Source organism: Wasmannia auropunctata, unplaced genomic scaffold, assembly GCF_000956235.1.
Source record: "Wasmannia auropunctata unplaced genomic scaffold, wasmannia.A_1.0 LD335995.1, whole genome shotgun sequence".
Classification (NCBI taxonomy): domain Eukaryota; kingdom Metazoa; phylum Arthropoda; class Insecta; order Hymenoptera; family Formicidae; genus Wasmannia; species Wasmannia auropunctata.
In genome coordinates, this window is record NW_012026895.1 from 121150 (window position 1) to 142266 (window position 21117).

A 21117-nucleotide genomic window follows, 5' to 3' on the forward strand; every position below is an offset into this window, starting at 1 on the left:
ATTATTTATGAGAGAAGAATGAGAAAACATTAATTTTAAGCAAAAATAGAAATTTCTTTTTATTAAATCATAATATGTAAAATTTTGACATCTATCAAATAAAGAATGAAAACAAAAATTAGAGCAGGGAATTAACCTAATAGATGCACGATAAATGTAATCGTAGCGGTGATAATAATATAATGGTGATAACAATAATTAGCGATCTTCCGTGACGCGCAATCCATTATTTACAGATGTACAATAGGTTGGTGCGTATTTCAAAAGCATTCAGCGATGTTCAATTTTATTAGAAGTTTTCTAATTCGCATTATTAGAAAAGTTCCAATTCTGATTTCATTGTTTTTCTTTTTGCCAAAAATGACAGAAGGTCAACGTTTCGTTACAGACGCATCTTATTCCATGGCAACTTTTAAGATCACGTTATTAATTTTTGTCTTGCAGCGCATTTGTTTAAGGTCTAAGTGATATCAACGATCGGATTCAATAAAAATTCATGAAAGAAAGTTAGATAGGCAGCACGTAAGTATGAGCCAGACGAAAAAATCAGCGAAAATACGAGCCATTATCTAAATTTCCAAACATTTCGACTTTCAGTAAACCGCCAATTTTCAATGATAGCAGACAAGATTTTACTTTCTCTCTTCGATATTAGTAAAATTATACGCGGCTTTCATATTCATATACTGAAGTAGCGCTGCAAATGACCTATCGAATTACATTACCAATAAAATACGTCGTTTACATGAAGTCGTCGCGAGATTCCTGTCACACACGCTCGCCTGTGTTCCTGCGTTGCATTAATTATGAAGTTTTTTTTTCAAGTCAACAACGCAACCTAAGTTGCTCGATCGTCTTGACTTAGCCCTTTGCACTCAGATGTTGACTTGTAGAAATTGCACCAACGTACTCGTATGTACAACGTTAGAGCAAATTCTGTGTCGCTTGATTTCTCACAGGTTTAATTTCAGTTATTATATGATGAGTAAGAAGTCAATGGATTCGCGCTATTGGAATGTTGGCCCAATTAAACGGTAATTCCAAAAATTGCACCGACATTTATCAATCTAAAGTTGAATAATTCTGTTCAGATTGAGTAGGAATGCCAAAAATTAATACAAATTCAATCTAAACAAAATTACTCAACTTTAGATTGCAGTGTACTTTTACAAGAATGTCACGCGCCATTTTAGAAATAATGTATAAATACAATATTGAATCATTTTAGCCGCAAAATGAATTTCTTTCGCGGGAAAGCAGAATAACTTATGAGCAGTCCTTTATCGCCTGCGCAATGCGAATACGTGTGCGACAGTATATAAAAGTATGCTTTTGAAATACATAATGCGAAATATCACGTTTGTCTAGCTCGCTTTTTCTCTCTCTCTCTCTCTCTCTCTCTCTTTTTCTATCTTTCTTTCTCTTTTTATCTCACTCTCCCGTCATCTCGTTCATTCATTCCCTTATGCTCTATTGTATGTATATACTTAAAGCGCACTTTAAGCGACCTATATCTTGTGACAGAATTCAGGACAAAGCTTTTTATGCCGTGCAATACGCAAAATATGTTTGAAGACTCAAAATATATGCGTATATAGAATACATATATAAATCGAGATAGACGGGACATTTTTAATGTAAGCTCGACAGAGAGTGTCTCTCGAATCTCTTCTTTTTTTGTCACGTATTTAAGATCGCCTAAAGTGGACGCAATAATAATGTATTGATAAAGATTCCATTTATATATACCTATACATAATTATATGTATATATATACCTCTCTTTAACATGTAATATTGTACATCATGCGCATTACGATATATACGGGTATCTACAGATATTATACAAAAAAACGCGGGGCATTTTCTTCACTCTCAAGTGAGAATTAACTATTTTATTTATCGACTTACGATGCACACGCGCGTTCGTATACCTCCTGTGAATGCACACCCGTGCCCCGTGTGCGCACACGATTGCCACTGGGGATGCGTAAAATGCGTGGACGTACGCGGTCCACGCGGAGTGCTCGAATATAATATATATATATATTTATATATATTTATGTATATATTTATACGTGCCGTCTCTCTCGCGCGCGACGCGCGCGACGCGTACATTCATTAATTTATATTTATTTTCACGTATAGTATCACAAGTTTTGCTCATCCGACACCGCTCTCACTTTTTCGCTGACACTGCTTTTCGAAGCTTACGCCGCTCCCTTGCCGCAACAGCGCGCGCCCTTCTCAACGGGGCGCGCTCGTCTTTAATATTAATCGAGGATTTTCAAGTACCGATCGGTTCATCGCCGCGAGGCTCGTGCAATCGTGATAAGTATCGTATAGTGAATTGCTCGCGATTTTCTATTACCCTTGAGCGATTCACTTTTGATGGTATTAGATATGAGATGTGTGTTGTATATTGAAAACTCAAATCCTTCCACGTTGGAACAAAGTTTGCGAAAAGAAAAACCATTATACATCGATTTAATTATTTTATTATTCTCTTGTGAAAGTATTTCATTAAATTTGATAGTTGAAAGTGCGAAGTTGAGAAAAGAAAAGAAATATATGGAACAAATATAACAGATCTAATAAGACAAGTGCTGACATCGACATGTGAGATTTTCACGAGACACTAAATCGAATTTACCGTTCTTGACAAAAAATAATTTTACAATTTTGTTATATCTCGTAATAAGAAGTCGATATTGTCAATAATCCGCGTGTTATGTACTATAATGCGTAATTACAGGGCAATAAGTGCATAAAAATCAAGATTTATTAATGATTGATTTGATTATTTAATAGAGTCGTCACACCAACATAAATGATAATTCCGAAAAAATTTTGCAACACGTATTATATTAGTATATAATATCTTCATTTTGAAATCATTTTTATTCCGACGGTCTTGTTCGACAAATTTGTAAGATTGTCAGTGAAGACAATATCGTAGTTGACGAATAGTTAATAATAATTATCGTCGATTACATGACTTAGTAAGGCATAAAATATTTTTGACTTTTACCGTAAAGGGAAACAAACGACAGTTTATAACGAGAAGTCGACGCTATTTGCAATTTATCAAATCGTATTAATAGCGAAGAAAATAGATAATTTTCAAACATATAGATCTTATAGAGAAAACGTATTTAATTCGGATAATAAAAAACACTAGTCTTTGCATAACGATATATAATCATTGATTGTGTCATGTTAATTGACTTATCCGTAGTTGTCTTACACCTCTGTCTTTGTTTTCTTTTTTTTTTTCGTCGTGTTTTCTTATTTTTCACATATAGAATCTCGCTCTTCTTATATGAAACGCTGCCGGTCATTTAATACAAATAACTCATATATGTATTTTATTAGAGATACATATATAGAATTTCATTTGAAAAATTGATTTTATATATAAATTCTATTAAAAAATTATAATAAAATCATGTATATATAAGAAATAAGAAGGCGCGTATATGTGAGAAGAAAAACAATATAATTATGAATTTTATAATTATTACGACGAGTCAAATTGGACGATTGTAATGAAAAAAACAAATCAAATTTAAAACGCAACAAGATGAAGACTCAAAATTAAATTTTAATTAATGCGATTTTATAAAATATATATTTTTTATCTTCTTTTGGTGTGTTTCTCTCCAGTTTTGTTTTTATTAATTTTGTTGAAACGAGACCATCGCGAATTCGATTCGAAGATAATCGTCCGTAAATACTCGTGTGTGTATGTGCGTGTGTGTGTGCTGAGTTATTGCGTTATCTTTCGGTGTGATGATGTGCAAGAAATAGAGCATATCGACGAGATGCATTGCGTCTAATCGCCTATAAGAGTATGTCGATGTCACTCGAGCGTATATCGTGAAAAACTCTCGTGCGATATAGCGAACGGTATGATGATATCGAACTGTTCAGCTTTGATAAACGCGAGAATGCAGGATGATTCAGTGCCCTCGGTTATTCAAAAACTTCTCCCGAGCACCCCGATGCAGAACAGATAAAATTCAATGAGTGGGTTATGATGAAACAAAGATAACCCCGGAAAAAAGTTACAGCGAGGCATTCAGAAATAGAAGAAAAGAATTCGAGTCGCGTTACGCTTTCCCGAGACACTTTCGTAATAGCTGCAAAATGCTCCTGCGAATGGGATCAAATTTTATGAATGCAATTTTATGAATGCCGTATATTTTGATGATCACTTAAACGTATTATATACGTAGTTTATTTACGACTTCTCTCGCGTTATACGTATTTTACGTCAAAAAAATATATAAATAGAACTCTTACGAATTAAAGATGTCGTCTAAAGTGGGTTTTAATCTCCTCTATCACGACTGTTGTTTGCAATTGTACTTGAAACGATGCTTACGAAGTCATTGTCAGTTTAAGTGACAACATACAGTAACGGACATAAGTTTAAGCAAGTAGTAATAGTAAATAGATCGTACGCATGTAAATATTATTTCCCTGTCTGCTGTATATGTGACCTCCTTAGTTTCGGGCGCATTTAAGTATGTAAATATTCACAAATATTTATTTAAGCATCATATTCTCATTTATTATTAATATTCTAGAAATAAAAAATGCTTTGCAAAAAATGCAACAAAGGATAAACTTAAGAGTATAATAAATTTTATGTTATACATAACTTTAGTCAATGACAATATAAATGTATAAAAATATAAACTGATATAAAATACAAATGCAAGCTATATTCGATTCGCATATACACTGCATATTCATGTAAAGAATCTATATTCGTCAGTTATTGTGTAACATAAAAAATTCTATTTTTAGTAGTCATATAATTGATTATTCTATTTCTTTACATTTCTTAAACTTTTGTTACCGCTACTGTAATTTACGGGAAATTTATTTGCCAGTTGTAATTAACTATTATACAATGATCGAAGCATCGAAAATACGATTGATTTAAATGAAAGAATATCTATAAGGAGAAAGATCATATATATAGAGAGTATAGACTATAAAAGTAGACTGAATATAATACAAATTCTTTATAAAGAAAATAATTTAGAGAATATTTTAAGATTCTGACACAAATAATTTACACAATGTGCGTCAAAGTAGTAATAACAGTCGCTATTATATTACATATATATTACATATATTTTACATATAATAGCGATATATTACAATCAGTAAATATAATCTCTGAAATAGTATTCGCGTTTGCCCAGCATCGCGTGCAATAACGTAACATAAGAGAAAAAAATCGATCCTCGCGACGATGAACCGTATAATAATGAAACGAAATATCCCGAACAGCCTACCTCTCGACAACATTTACCGTCTGTAGACGACATTCTCCTCGTCCTCGTCCTCGTCGTCGTATTCGTCGTCGTCGTCGGGCGGCCAACAGACCACGGCGTCAACAACATCGTCGTCATTGTTAGAACGACGCGCGCGTCGACGTGGCTGTGCTCGCGGCGGTGAGGAGAAAGTCGACGAGGTCGCGGGCGACGTCGGCGCCGCGTTCGTCACGGACGCCGTGCCGATCGCAGGCAGATTCGGCACCGGGGTCGTTGGTATCGGTGCGGCGGCGGTCGCGACGTAAGCCGCGGCAGCAGCGACTCAGGCCAAAGCGTAAGGGTGGGTAGCGTGATGTCACAAGCCCGGCGCCGCGGTAGCGACGGCGGGCGGCGGAGGAGCGCTCGTGGTGGCCACGCTCGTCGCGTGATGATAAAGCGGGCTCTGATAGTACTCCTGATGATGATGATTTGTCATGTGCATCGGCCCGGCGGCGTTCGTGCCGGCGTGCATGCCGTTGTGATGATGGTGGCTGGGCGGCGCCGAGTGCGCGTGCGGATGATGCGGCGAGCCGAAGTTGGCGTAGCTCTGGTGCAGCTGCTCGTACATCTTCATCTCGGGTGGCTTGGTGTCCTGGGCGCCGGGAGAAGTGCCGGCCGTGTCGCGCGGCAATAACCTGTTGATGCTAAACGGATGATTGGACGCTCCGTAAAGCGGCTCCTGCTTCAGGCTGCCCGTCATGCCGTGGTGCAGGCTCGTGTCGGACAGCAGTTGCGGATGGATGCCGCGGCTGACCATTGCGGTGAGCTCGTCGTGTGCAGCGCTGAGATCGGGCCCGAGGAGACCGCCGATGTCTGTGGTGTCGCTTTTCAGAGCTGTGTGATGCTGGTGCAGACTCGTGTGATGATGATGGTGCGAAGACACCAACGAATGCAAATCTTTGTCGTCCTGCTGCTGAGGGCCACCATGGTGGATGGACGAACCGGTCTTCTTGGAGCCAGGCGCGACGTCGTGAGTGGGTGGACTGTGCTGGCCGGCGATGGTCGCGCCAGACGCCACTGCCACCGCAGTCGCCGTCTGATGTTGCTGATGCTGCTGATGCTTGTTGGTCTGTCTGGTTATCTCTTTCTTCTCGTCCTTGAACCTCTTTTGGCGTCGCAAATAACAACCGTTCTCAAACATATTGCCGCTGTCAGGGTGCAGCGTCCAAAATGATCCTTTGCCGGGCTTGTCTGGCGTACGCGGCACCTTGACGAAGCAATCATTGAAACTCAAGGAATGCCTAATAGAGTTTTGCCAGCGTTGTTGATTCTGTCTGTAAAACGGGAACAGATCCATGATAAATTGATAGATCTCCGAGAGGGTCAACATCTTGTGAGGCGCGTTCTGTATTGCCATAGTGATCAGGCTGATGTAGGAGTACGGCGGCTTCGCGTGAGTGTAACTACGCCGATAGGACTTGTCGCTGCGAGCACGCTGGAGAGCTGAATTCGGCGAGTCCGGTTCCGTTAGAGCGAGGGGATCCCGGCTGACGCCGGTACCGCCGCCGGGAGTCAGCGGACCGTACCCGACGGCACTCATACAGGCACCGCCGGCGCCCATGGAAGCACTGCTGTAACCGCTCATACCGCCGCCTCCCATCGACGCCATTCCCATTGCCGAGCTCATGGTACTCATGTTGAAACCACCGGCACTCTGGGGACTGCAACTGGGCCCGACCCCGACTCCCATCGACATGCCCATCGGCACGCAGCCCATCGAATTTATCGAGCTGTACGTGGGCGCCATGCTGCCCATACTGGACATCGCGGCGCTGGTCATGGCACCCGCATCGCCGTATAGCTTTTGCGACTGAAGCATGGTCATAGAGCTCACCGGTGCCGGGGTGGCCTGCTGTCGCGTCGTCGCTGTCAAACGGGAATCATGAAATCCGCGGTACCACGGCTGCTGGCAGTCGGGTATTCCCTTAATCTTCCCTTAATCTTTCTCACCGGATAAAACTGAAGTCGGTCCGCGCCGTTCAGCTCACTATAATCAAGGGCTACGAATTCTCTAATTAGTCTTCTAGAGTATAGCTGCCGAGTCACACAAGTCACAAGAGAGGATCCTCGTACGCACAGAAGACTCACGAGAAGATGCGCGGCGATCGCCTGGAGGAATCGTCTCGCACTTAAAGAAAGAAGAAATTTACCAGAAAGAAGAACTTCACCAAATATTCTTTCCCGGAGCAGTGATGCACTGAACGGCACTGTGTCGATGGAACTCTCGTCACAACCGCGGAGCAGAACCGAGAACGCTATTCTTTTTCCGCGCGAGAAGGCAAAGTTACGAGCGTATCCTTACCGGATCTCCGAAGGGCGCCGCACTGCGTCAACGGAGCGACGAGAACGAAGGGCAACTGGTGAACTTTGTGTTCACCTCTTGTTCCTCTTCTTCCCGAAAACACAATGCACAGTCCGTTTATTCGCGGGAAGATGCGCATTCGACGCGCGAAGCGGATGAGAAGAGTCGCGAGCGCGAAAGTGAGTACCCCCCGCGGGAAGAGATAGGGGGTAATTGTTACCCCAACACCATGGAGGGCACGGCGAACGCAAAGGCCGACGACAGGGAAAGAGGGCCCAGGCTCTCGCTCGCGTGTTGTACGACGTGGACGAGTGCGCGAAACAACACCAACCACTATACGGTGACGGCAGCTCGTCGGTCGCGCGCGCGGTCGGTTATTTGATCGAGCGGGGCCGCTGTTTGAGCCGCCTCACCACCTCTCACCACACACTCCGCCTCGCGTACCGACGAGTCTCTCTCTCCTCTCTCTGTGTGCCGTGTTGTGGATGGAGGCCGGTTAGCGAGTGTACTCCGCTCTTGAGTCGACGGCTCTTGTTCAAATATACCCCACTATACGGCCGTGGGAGCCGCGCCCGACGTCGCCGGGTCGGCCAATCGCGGGGCACTCGTACTTCCGCTCGTGTGTCGGCGGACCAATCTGGCGAGAGCACCAACGCGGCCGGCAGTCCTCCCGATCCGCTCTATGAATCGCACGTCGTTGGAATCGTGCGTGGCGCGCCGCAGCCTTTTCCCCTCCGACGCCGTACACGACGGCGGAGCGAGCGCGTGATACGCGCATGCACCATGGCCCGCGCGCGCGAGATCCGAGCCTCGCGGAGCGGAACTGGCTTGCGCAATTCCACACGAGACGCCCGGTTCCACGACGTTGCCGCGCGCCGTGACGCGCCGCGCCGCGCCGCGCCGCGTCGTGCCGCGCCGCGCCGTGCCGAATCAAGCCGGGGCTGCGCTGCGACGGCCGCATCGCGGGCGGCACGGGCTCGGCCGCTCCTCTTCTCATGTCATGTTGTCGTCTGCCACGCGTTTGATAACCGGCACCTTCCGTCCGTGCGTGACGCGCCCTTACTCGCGTCTTTTCCCGCGAGCACCTTTCGCCGACGTATTTTCGTTTCACACGATCAATCGTTACACTCGCGTTTCATCTTCTTTCTTCTCATTTATCGCGAATCGACGTTATCTTACAATAATGCATGAATTGGAGTTGAAACGTTGACTGGTTGACGGTTCAATGTCTTTTCGTTTATTTGCAAGTGAGTCTGAACGTGAACGAGGTGAACTATTTACGATATGTATGTGTCCGATGGAGATCGCGAAGAAGACATCGGTTGATCCACGTGGGTCGCCATGGAATCATCACGATCGAAAATTTGGAATACAACGTGAGAAAAAACATAAGTATAATATGTGGTTTGCATACCGTAGTTATATATTGCTGTTGTCAGTTGTCTTACGACTACCTTTTCTTGTTCATTTGTCGCACTGCTCTTATTATATTGTAAATTTTATATCGTCGGATTTAATATTATCCTAGACTGTACATATTATATAAATACTTAATAAGTTTTATGTACATATATCAAATGAAAATCATATACTCTTCGACATCTTTATTTTGATATGTACAACTATACGAGAGAGCTAAATAAGTGCTTACAGAAACTGCTATCAAAAAACTTTGAATAATATTTGATCCTTCTTAATAACAACAATCAAACTTTTTACATAAATATTTGTACACGCTGACGATAATACACCTTTCGCATTTTGCATGAGTAAATTTGCCATCAGTGATTATTATTTATTAGATTAAAAAATAGGATGCGGATTATTGATTCGCGTGTGAGATTTACGGATTAAGATCTCTGATGCATCGTTATCCACTTTCATCTTTTCTAATAATAACTAAATTTTTATAGTTCTCTTTCTCTCGCTCGATCACGCAATCTGAATATAGTAAATAAGCCTCGGTAAGTGAATTTTTAAGATTGAATGTATCGTTCTCACGCAGATTATACACGGCTTTGATGTAGAAATGATTTTTACTTCTATCGCGAAAACTCTTACAATTAAATGCATTACGCGTTACGCGACTTGCTTTACTCGCTCGCCGTAAGTTCGCTCATTCATGGCTCATATACCATTTGACATTATTGTCAAATGTCTCTTTTACATATAAAAGGCTCTACTCGCCATTTAATATGCCGTGATGTGAATTGGAAATTTTCTAACTCCGTTTATTTCGAGTGGACGTCTTTCAATTCCTCTGTCACCTTACGAAGCGCGGTGCATATACTTTGCTATAGATAAAAAGTACGGGGTCTAGATATTTTATAGTAGAGAGAAATGAAAAAAAAAACGCTCTATGTTAAGATATACCTGTGTGTCTGCCCACATTCTCCACCCACGGTCTCATTTGAATTTTCATTGGCGTCGTCGAAATTTTCTCCGCGCATTATTCGCACGAGGTTACCTTTTACTTTGCGTAAATGCCGCGGCGTGTCATTTACTGTCTATACACGCAATAAGTGTCTTGGAATATTAATAGCTAATCAGTCCTAGCAGCTGTTTTTTCTAGTCTTCAAAAGGTATCTTTGCCCTTCTCACGTGAACAAAGAATATGTCAACGCCTGAGAATGCGTGTTCCGATAACTTTTTGTCATAAATACCTTAAACGCATTTACTTAAGTAACTACAACCTAGATAAGATTAATTTCTAACGGAACGGAAATGTTAGTCTAAGAATGAATAGTCACGTCTCAAGTTCTCTGCAGTGTTGACAGAAAATTAAAATTAATTCTCGAGATTATTCTCAAGATTATCGTACGAAAATCAATTTTTATTGTAATTGTTAAATTAGTGTGAATATATTTCTCTGAGTTTACATCGCAAATACATCAAATATAGAAATTGTATTTGTATAAATTATCTTAAACTCTTCTTAATCAATATATATAACACAATATTAAAATAACATCAATAAATCTGTGGAATTATTAGCGATAAAACGAAATACAAAGTTGTAAACCAAAACAAAGACTGAAAATTTATTCTAATTTACAAATCCTTTAAATGACGTTAAAGCAATGCAGATTAATTTATTTATTAAAATTTGACACTAACAAAAATATTTGTATCTAAAAATTAGAAAAATCTTCTTTAAAATACAACTTTATATATATAGTATGTTATATATAAAGGATTAAAGCGCAAAGTTATTGCGCTTTTTAAATCTTCACTACAATCATTTTTTCTAAAATAGAAGATAATAAAAAAAGGTCAATGTGAACTTATTGCTTTTTATATATCTAAAAAGGTAGGCTAAAAACGCATTGTGTATCATATAGAAATAAATTTTAATGCTTTCTTTATTCTCTTAAATATTTATTGTAAAACTTATCTGGGTCTAAATGTTTCGTTATGAATGCTATTGCGCTATTGTTGAATTTACGTCCATTTACATAGCGTACGAAAATAATAAGCTTATCGTATCTAGGTAGCCTAATCTAATCCAGATTCTAACGTCTCTGATTAAAACTAAACTCGCTAAACAAATTACAAAATTCATAAATATCGAAAAATTGCAATTATTAGTATTGAAAAAATTGAAAATAACAGAATTTTATAACGATGTATTCATCCCTGTAAAAAGATGCAAAAAATGTTGAAAAATTTATGCGGCCTATAACGTCGTTCTAAGAGCTGAAAAACGTTTATGACAGCGAATAGCCTCGTCGTTTTACTGATCGATCCCGTCGGCGTCCTCCGACATGGCGTCCATTAGCCGACGGGTAGTAATTGACAGCATGTAACAGTTGTGCTAAATAATATATTTTTACGTTTTTTTTTTACTATCAATATTCTTACAGTTATAGAATTATTAGAATTAAAATTGCACAGTATAACGCACGAGAAGTGATTTCGACATGTTGTCAGAATTAACCACAACGTATTACGGACGAAAAATTCAAAATAATGATAAAAGAAAGAATATAAAATTGTTTCACATATTTCAAATATTTATTTTCGAGAAAGTGCAACACATGGAAAAGATTTATTGCATTATGTTCTTCCCAACCAAGTCTTGAAGATCACCTTAATGGATCTCGATAAGGTTTTACGATCGTATACCTGGTACGATACCTGCATATATTGTATACTTTATACCTGATTTTTTTTTGTGAGTGAACCCGTTATATTGAGGACTGACAAAGAGTTTGCCGATGACGTGATTGTGGTCGTTGAAACCATTCTGTTGATACCAAATTTCAGCGCCCAATATGTGTTCATCATATCCGCATTCATCGATAAGTGTATTTCTATTTCTGTCAGAAACTTTCTATTTGCATTGAGAGCAAAATTTTCCGTAAAACCATAAAACAGGTTTTTGTAAGCAAGAAATGTTATCGTCGCAAAGAGGACGAATTGACTGTATGTTTAAACGGATGTGCAACGAAGACACAACGTGCACGTGCACGAAAATAATACTTGCGTTTATTGAATAGGAAAATATTTGGAAAAATATTGAAGACACTCTGTTAACGATACACAAAAGTTAGTGAATGTGTATGTGGGTCAATGTTTGTATCAGTGAATGTACACACTATACCAGCCAGACACGGTCTCGGTGAGATAATGTCGATGAAAGCATTGTCTGCGAAATCTTTATCGATAATCTCAATGTAAACCCCGTTTGGTCATCTTTTTCGCATTAGCATATAATGTATCTTTAAATTATTCAATTTTTTTTTCTCTACATAAGTTATAGAAAAGAACGACTTCCTATAAAAATGCCATAAAGATTATAATTTCCTATAGAGAATTGTTTTAATGAAATACAATGAAAGGATTGATTTATTAAATTTAAATCCGTAATTCGATTTCGGCACACAGCATTATGAACTAACAGGTAACATCCCCTATTACAACTTCATATTAGCCGCAGACCATAATATTCTAAAGAGATCATTGTTTCTACTCTTGCGGTTACTCGATCGTAAAGTGGTGTAAGATTGTCTCAGAGGGAGATGTTTCTGAAGCTGTTTTGTTTCTTTCCTGATCATTCAAGAGAAAGAGGAAAAAAAAGAGAAAAGAAGAAAAAGGAAATATTAACTTAAGAAATTAGCTATTTTATAAGAAAAATAAAATATAGCTAAATACTTTATTTTACGCAATGTTTTTTTGCACTTTCTAAGGTCTATATACCTAACTATAAAGGATTTCAAACTCTCTTATGGGCTCGACTTGTTTTTCGGATGTGTTCCTTTAATTTATTTAATGAAAAATATACATATTTTTATTTAATAAATTATTTATAACGTGATTTTAAACACTTAAAAATTTCTGAAATATTATCTTTGCCATTGGCTTAATATAAAAGATATACATCCAGATTGTGTTTCAAGACAACCCGAAAATTTTTCCTATATTATCGTTTGAAATTTGTTATTCGAAAATTCTTCAAATGTCATTTATAAAATCGTGTAACTGCGAAGCTATAAATCATATCTCAAAAACGTAAACGTGATTTGGAGTCTTTCCTCGCCTGCGCTCTTTATTTGTTCACGAGGAATGCTGTTTAAATAACTTTCACGTAAGTTTGCGTAAAAAGCGAAACCCCGCGGAGCAGCAGGGACTCGTTCATAGCTTTATGATCCAATCCGGCCCGAAGCGCGAAAAGAAAATCGCGAGGATATCGTACCGTCGACGCCGCGACGCGACGCCGAGGAATCGACGGCATACAACTCGATGATTCAAGCGTTTAGAGTCGGCTAATACTTTACTTGAGAGATTCGTAAACACACACGTATATACAATATGTGTATATATGTATATATACAGGCGCGTTCACAAACGAGCAGCGGCGCGTTCGTTACAACGTTAGATCCTCGCCGAGCACCCACCTGTACACCGTGTCTTTATCGAGCCACGAATTGTTTGCGGAATGAAAATATTGTCCCTGTAAACAAGTGACTACATTGTGCCGGGCGCGCCGTTCTCTTCGTTATAACAAATCGCTCCCTCCGCGCTGCTTGGCCCCTTTGAAGCACACGCAATTGAGTGAGAGAGAGAGAGAGAGCTGTTTGTTTCGGTTAGTACAAATCCTTAATCTACGATTAAACAACGATTTGCTATTTGACCTAGATTATCGCGTATCGCAGACCTTCATCGGCCCGATCGAGCACTCAACGACCGTGCGTAAACGCAACGATTAATTGAATGCACAGATATATTACACAGATAAGACGAATAGATAATTTTGCATAAATAAAGAAAGTATTTTGAGAAAATCTTTCCTCTGCGACAATTCAAATAGATGACTGATTATGGAATTATTCTACGATGAAATAAAGAGATCCTTTAAGAGCAAGAAGTGGTTTTTTTTTTAGAAAAAGGGATGGAAAATTAAATTTCGATTACAAACAGTCTGTAAAGACTTATTCTTGGCCGAATTTCAAGCAAAATCTCTTTAATTTAACAAACATTTCATTTAAGATTAAATCACACTTTACAAGATATTTAAATAATTTTTTAAAATCATTTGATTAACTTAAATTATAATGAAACATTGACGAACAATTTTTCAATTAATCGTGGATCAAATTTGCTAAACTTGAATTTAATTCCTAATACCATTGTATATATACATGAAAGTTTTGAAAGAGATGTTTTTCAAAATAAATTCATAACTGTTAAAAACATTGTATATAAAATGTTTGTTAACCATTGTTTATATAATTTTTGTTGCGAGATGATCGGCGGAATTAAAATAGAATTTTTTAACTGCATTTTCGTTATTATCCGTTAAAGGCAAATGCGTTATATTACGTTATTACGCAAACTCATGGTGCACCAGCCCTAGAGCAGTTTATTTGAAAATTTTATCTGCTCGAAATTGCCCCGTTTAATTTTTACTTGCCGCGGTTGATTAAGGATTCATTTATTATTTACGAATGGATTATAACGTAATCGTATGCCGCAAATATGTTACCGCTTATTCAACGATATTAAATCAATTAAGTATAATATTTTATATTCTGTAGCACATTAAAACCGATGATAAATAGCCAGTGTTAACAAGAAAGAAGAAAATATTGTGCAAAAATGAAAAATAGTTATCTCATCTTATTGTCGCGTGATGAGACAAGATTGTCGCAGATTGACAAATTGCCTTTGTTTCAAATATACTGCATATATATGTATCCCTATAATTATCAATAAGTTATCTCTGCCCTCTTCAACGTAAATTGAAGAACAGTAATCATTATCGACGTATCAAGTGGCTCTTACATTTTTTTTTGTATTTTTAAACTCGAGAAGCGTGAAATATAGCCATATAAGATGAAAAGCTTTGAATTTTAAGACGGTCGAATTCCGTGACGCATTAAACGTTTATGTAAACCACATAATATACTCGTGCTCGATCATTGGGTATATTACCTGGCGATCGAGTTGGTGTGTGCCTGATGGGATTGTTTAACTTTCGTGAGCCGGAAAAGGTGCAAGTCCGAGGCCCCGGGGCAGCTTGATAAAAAGTGTTTTGTCATTTTTATAAGGGGGGACAAAGAGAGGGCGACAGAAACGGCAGGAACAGCCGGCTGGACCGACGCGACTTTGTGGAGTTCCTAAAGGATCCTACCTGGATCCACGTGGGTGGTCCTCTTTCTCTCTCTCTTTCCTTCTCTCGCCCCCTCTCGTATTATTAACGCCGGTGATAACTCGTAGGCACACAAGGACGTTATACCGCCCTTCCTTCTCTCGGACCTTCGTTCGTTTCCACTCTTTTTTTCTGTATGTGTTGTATCGCTGTCTGAATGACGCTCGCTTCGTACATCCGCGAAAAGGGCGATCGTATATTCATGGAGACGGAGATCTTTCACGTCAGATTCCATCCTTCTGTACCTATTTACTCATCCATTCATTTTCATTTAAAGCTTTTCAACACCAAATTATTTTTCGACATTAGAAGATGAATTCGAACATTTTCTTTTCATGTATCTTTTTCTTTATATATCTGAGGAAATGGACCTAAATGTCTGGCGATGTCTGTCCAATGATTATTTATAATTAATAGTAAAGTCTAATATTTTCTAATTTCTATCTAACGGTAATTTGTCAAATCCGGTCCATAATCCGGTCAAGTGAAAATTCATACTTCTTCCCGAAATTAAATTTGTTTAGAGAATTTCAGGCAAAAATCTATCAGTATTTTACACTAGCTTACTAAGGAACAGGTATTGTTTACTAGGAACAAGATATTTTTAAGATGTAGGATACTCCGGATGTTACCCCAATTTTGTCTCTTCGCGTGTGTCCTTGAAAAATCTATGGCAGAATCTCGGTTGATCCTAGAAAAATATTTCTGACATGGACATTCTAGATGGACAGAAGATTGTATGTGGTACCTGTCGCACGCGATTGCGGAAAGCATAACATCAACAGATTTGTTGTTCTAAGGATTCACTCCGTGCCCGTGTCGAGAAGTTGATATTTCGCGTAAAAAAAAGGGGGAAAAGTTAGGTTGCGTCTGGTGATTGTGTCAAGAAATCAGCATTTTACGTAGTGAGAAGAAAAACAGATATCTACATCTGTCTTCGAGGCACGTCTTCCAAACACATCCACATGGCGCGATGTATATTAATTTTTCGACTCGAAAATTCTAGCTTTCGGAGAAAAAGGGAGCACGACAGACGCAGATAATAGCCTCAAAAATAAATACCGTTAGTTAGGATGATTCATCTATGTTTTGATGAATATCATTATCTTATTTATTAAACGTCTTATATGCGCATATCGTTGTTCAACAAAAATGACTTTTAACATGAAAACGATGGTAATTATTTTTGTAATTTTTTAAATGCTAAATGTGATCCCGTTTATCAAATTACTTTATTACGTCACACTATCGCAGTATTATAATATGTCAAAGTTCACATAGAATAGCTCTTGGTTGCAACTTCAATTTCACCAAAGTGTGATGTGACAATTTGATAAACGGAATCGAATTTAACGCCAAAGAAATTACGGAAAGCGATCATCTTCGTTTTTGTGCATTTTTTTTTGTTTACCAGTGTAATAGTACATCCTATCAGGTATCGAAATAAATAAAAATCGATTTTAATCCCATCGAGGCCGTAAACAGATGCGACCTGTTTAAAGTTGACTAGGCCGTCAGTTCAAACGGATGTGTTTTGACTAAAGTAAATGGTTCATGACGTTTGCGGAAAGTAACGAATTAAGCGCTAATATAGGCGCCTAAACTAATTTTTTTAAGAAGGAAGAATCACAAACACAATCCTAATCTTCTCCTTTTTGGGGAACTGTTCGAGATTTGAAAAATAGACAGAATTTACCTAATTATATTGTGCAAATGTCAAAGAATCTTCTTTCAACGCTTTAATTTATTTGTCCCGTCACGTTTTCCAAGTCAGTTTCGAGGGAAATAATTAAATGTAAATAAATACAAGGAAATTGTTTGGATAAATTTTCAGTTTATTCTTGTTTATTCTTGCAATCTAAATGCAATAGACTTCGTAAGACCACACACATCTACGTTTATACATAACACTGGATCGATTAATAGGAAAACAACGGGGAGATGGAACTGCATATCAATATTGTTCGGAAAGATAAATAGTAAAGCATTGATAGTTTCTAAATGTTAATTAATTCTAAACGGCAATTATCCGATCGAATAGCCGCTGGATATTTGCGATCCATTCACATTGTGAACGATATCATAATTTGCATTCGAAAATGGGATTTATTCACAAAGAGTGGTATTTACAAATACAGCTTGTACAAGCCGATAGAAAAATATATATTAGGTATCACAAACGCTTCAAGATTTATTAGATACATTTTTTAATGCATTTTCCGAAAGAACATATATATATATGTATATTACGTAATTGCGTTTTTTGTGACATTTAACTGAATTGAAAGCGACATATAATAACGTGCTGTAATATATTTTCGATCATTTTAGCTTTTATCTTGTACGTTTCATACACTATTGCGTCTCTGTGGCGCATGGAAAAAAAGTGAGCGTTATTGCGTTTTAAAAAATCGTTACAATAGTAATTCTTTTCTCCGCGCCCACGCGTGTAAATCATTTCAAAATTGTTACAGTAAAGTAATTATTTATGTACAATATTTCGATACTGGATCTGAGAAAGTTATCTTTTATTTTTGAATTATGGAACTAATATTAAGTTCAACGCCAAAATGAAAAATAATTTTGAATCTAAAGAAACATCCTACACAATCTCACCATTGTATTAAAACAGAGCAGAAGTTGGGTCTGTTCCTATGTCTCGCAGGTAACGACTGACCGTGCACATGATTAAGAGAAGAAAATCTTTAAGAATAAAGGTTGCGAATTTCTTTCTCTTATAGCTGCCGAAAGGATTGAGAGGGCGAGCTGCGGGGAAACAGCCGCGGGGCATATTGAGCCACTTAAAAAACGATATTTTCGATGTGTGTGCTTTATCGGGGGCGAACGTGGCGCAGACCGGATAGTCACGTGCTGTGCGTGCCTCGCCGTGGATTTCCCAGATTTGCGATCCCCGAATCTCGCTGGCCGTCCTATCTCCGACGAAAACCCGGGCACCGCGGCGCGCACCCTCGATCGGCCCAAGGCAAAAATAATAGACTCGTCGCACGTTTTCATTCCCCCCGGCGTGACGGCGGCCACTATCGACTGCACCCTCATCCTACGGAAAAGCTCTCCGGGGATAGGCGTAATCACGAAAATTTCACGCTCTAAACATCTTTGCGCAAGACAGCGACATGTCACGACAGCTCGACTCCTTCATCATCGATTAATCGATCAATTTTATATTTTTATATTTATCGATATGTTAGACTATATTGTGCTTACTATTAATAATATATTTGTTATATCTTGTTATAATACATATTTGTTATAATAATTATTACATACTTACACATCTTTATTATAGATACTATTATTATTTACTATTTATATAATTGTTTATATAACTATAATATACTCTACTTACCTATTCTATCTATATAGATCTCTCTATTAGAAAATTCGCTGAAAATTCTACTGTGTATCTAAAGACATTACAATGGCCTGTTGTCAAATTATTAAGTGAACTTATTTATTTCTTGATTGCAACTCGGTAGAAAAGTAAGACTTTTTTAAATCGTTCTTTTTTCTGTTATATATAATTAAATATTCCATCATTTAAAATTATCTTTATCTTAACGTTGATACGTTTTTGATTTGACAGAGGCATGTCAGTTGTAAAATATTTGTCTACGAGGATGTGTATCATTTAGTAATAATAGATATAACCTGAATTTGCGAAAGTTTTCAATCGTAGTTTGTTTTTGTATTCTGAACCTTGGCATTAAAATAAGACGATTCAAAAACTTCATTCATGCTATTGACAAAGTCAAGGAAAACCAAATCTTTGTTAATGTCCTGTGTGCTTCTGTTTGTCAATAAACTCGAAAAAATAAGTTTGAAACAATATGAAAAGGAGTATTTTTTTAAATATTTTCTTTCTCTTTGATGATTTTTATTTATTTTTAATATTCCGATTAAAACAAGGGACATGAAACGTTAAAAAGAATATGCAACATCCCATAACGTTCTCGTCTGAGAAGCGGGCCCGGAAAGATTTTTGATATTTTCCAAGCGGGAAGGACGTTCCTGCAGCGCGCGCGTAAAAGCACGTATGTGGCGAATCGATTGTGCAAACAAGAGCGCCCCCGTCTATCGTCCTCTCGTTAAATTTCTGTTTCACCGTTTCAATGCAAACGTTGCGAGATATAAAAGTTGCAAGCAGGCCATCAGGCCAATCCGCGAAGTTTTGCTCTGTTTGCTCGGCGCGTCTAACTTATTAATAGCGTGTAATCGCAAATACATAGATCTCTATTTGTATATGTAAGTACGATGTTTTCGCTTGTCGGTACATTCATTATACAAATCGATATCTCATATTGGAATGTATAAAATGATTTTTCTTTTATTAAGATTTATGTGAACCATTTTTCATAATTATTGAAGATATTGAAATTTAGATGTATTGGTAAAACAATGAATGCATAAAATATTATGGTAACATGTTATAAAAGTTTCATGTTGTGAAATTTCGTTAAAGGGGAAAATGCTTGAGTTTAACTTAATATATATTTAAGTAAAAATTCGAAGTATTTCTTGCTTTTCTCTATACTTGCAGGATACATCTTACTTCTCTAAATATATGTGTTTCTTTCTGAATCATATAATCCATATACCTGGAACGAATACAAATAACGATTCGAGTTTAATGTCTCTTTTATCTTCGAACTATTTAGAATTCGGATAAAACATAATTCCTAACATTCTTCGAAAAGCGATTCTCATTTAAATCCCGAAAGAGACCATACCTTATTATCTAGCACTAAATACGCCTGTATAATTGTGAGCTTCCGTTATACGAAGAATGTTGTTACGAGCCGAGAATTCAATAGTCGCATTTAGCATTAAGTGCGGAGGTGGACACGGGCTTCGGTCATTTTTAACGAGCCGTGCCGCGCAGAGAATTGGTCGAAGTCGATCGATGAGAGAGCATTGGAAGACAGGCAGGTGGTGGATGAGTCGCCGCCGATCAAACGCCTCGAATTGGCAGCGATTTCTCGACCAGCGGCCGCAGCCAACCCTCCTCCCTCAGCTAGCCGCCACTTCCGTCGAGTCAATTTTAATAATTCCACCCCCCACGATCCACCTTCGTACCGCGATGACTCGCACGATTTTTCCGGCAGCTTTCAATTATCCGAGGACCCGCACTCCCACGAGCGAGCGAGCGAACGCTGCCTCGCGAAATATCGATCGCTCGTTTCTCTCTATCTCTCTCTCGTTTTCTCCTTTCTCTCTCCTCCCTCTCCCCTCTCTTTCTTTTTCTAAGCGATCGTCGCGTTAGCAAGCGTAGACAGCCGGAAGTGGGCGGAACGAGAAATTACGAGTTGTAGTAACGAGAAGGCGCGTTATCGTCGCCCGCAATTACGACTCTTACATCGTGGACGTTCTCTGAAAAATGTTCTAGACGCTCGTCGGCTAATTGGATGACTGTTCCTCAAATTATACATGGTAGACTTCTTTGCGAAGAAATGTTTTTAACGATATCTATAATTTTTGATATAATAATTGAAAATGAAGTTTTTAGAAATTTGCTTGATTGCCGTATTATCCAATTAATTTGAAGTATGCTGCACATTTTCTTTTGTATATTTTTTGTATTATATATATATAATACAAAAAATTTCTTTTAGCCGATTGAGAACGCCGGTTTTCCGCAATCGAAAAGGATATATTATCTGGCGTTCGTATCGGTTTTACTGCGCATCATTCGTGTCGAAGTAATTTTTAGTTCTCTAAGGAATTCACACATACATAACTATTTGTATTGCAATACTGAAAAAATACTGAAGCAAATTTTATATATACATATATATATTTTTTTCTTTTTTTACAGAA

The 21117-nt window shown here is 38.4% G+C and overlaps 1 protein-coding gene and 1 long non-coding RNA gene across 4 annotated transcripts in view; one reads left to right on the forward strand and one right to left on the reverse strand.

Annotated features, from left to right (window-relative positions):
* LOC105453752 overlaps nt 1-21117 on the forward strand; it is a 64722-nt gene that overhangs the window by 41399 nt on the left and 2206 nt on the right. The window lies entirely within an intron of this gene.
* LOC105453751 (silk gland factor 1) lies at nt 3632-8110 on the reverse strand. The gene has a single exon (XM_011695934.1). The coding sequence runs from the start codon at nt 7152-7154 to the stop codon at nt 5646-5648; it is 1509 nt and encodes a 502-aa protein (XP_011694236.1). The 5' UTR covers nt 7155-8110; the 3' UTR covers nt 3632-5645.

Coding starts and splice junctions, on each gene's coding strand:
- LOC105453751 (XM_011695934.1), bottom strand. CDS start 7,154: ATGACCATGCTTCAGTCGCAAAAGCTATACGGCGATGCGGGTGCCATG.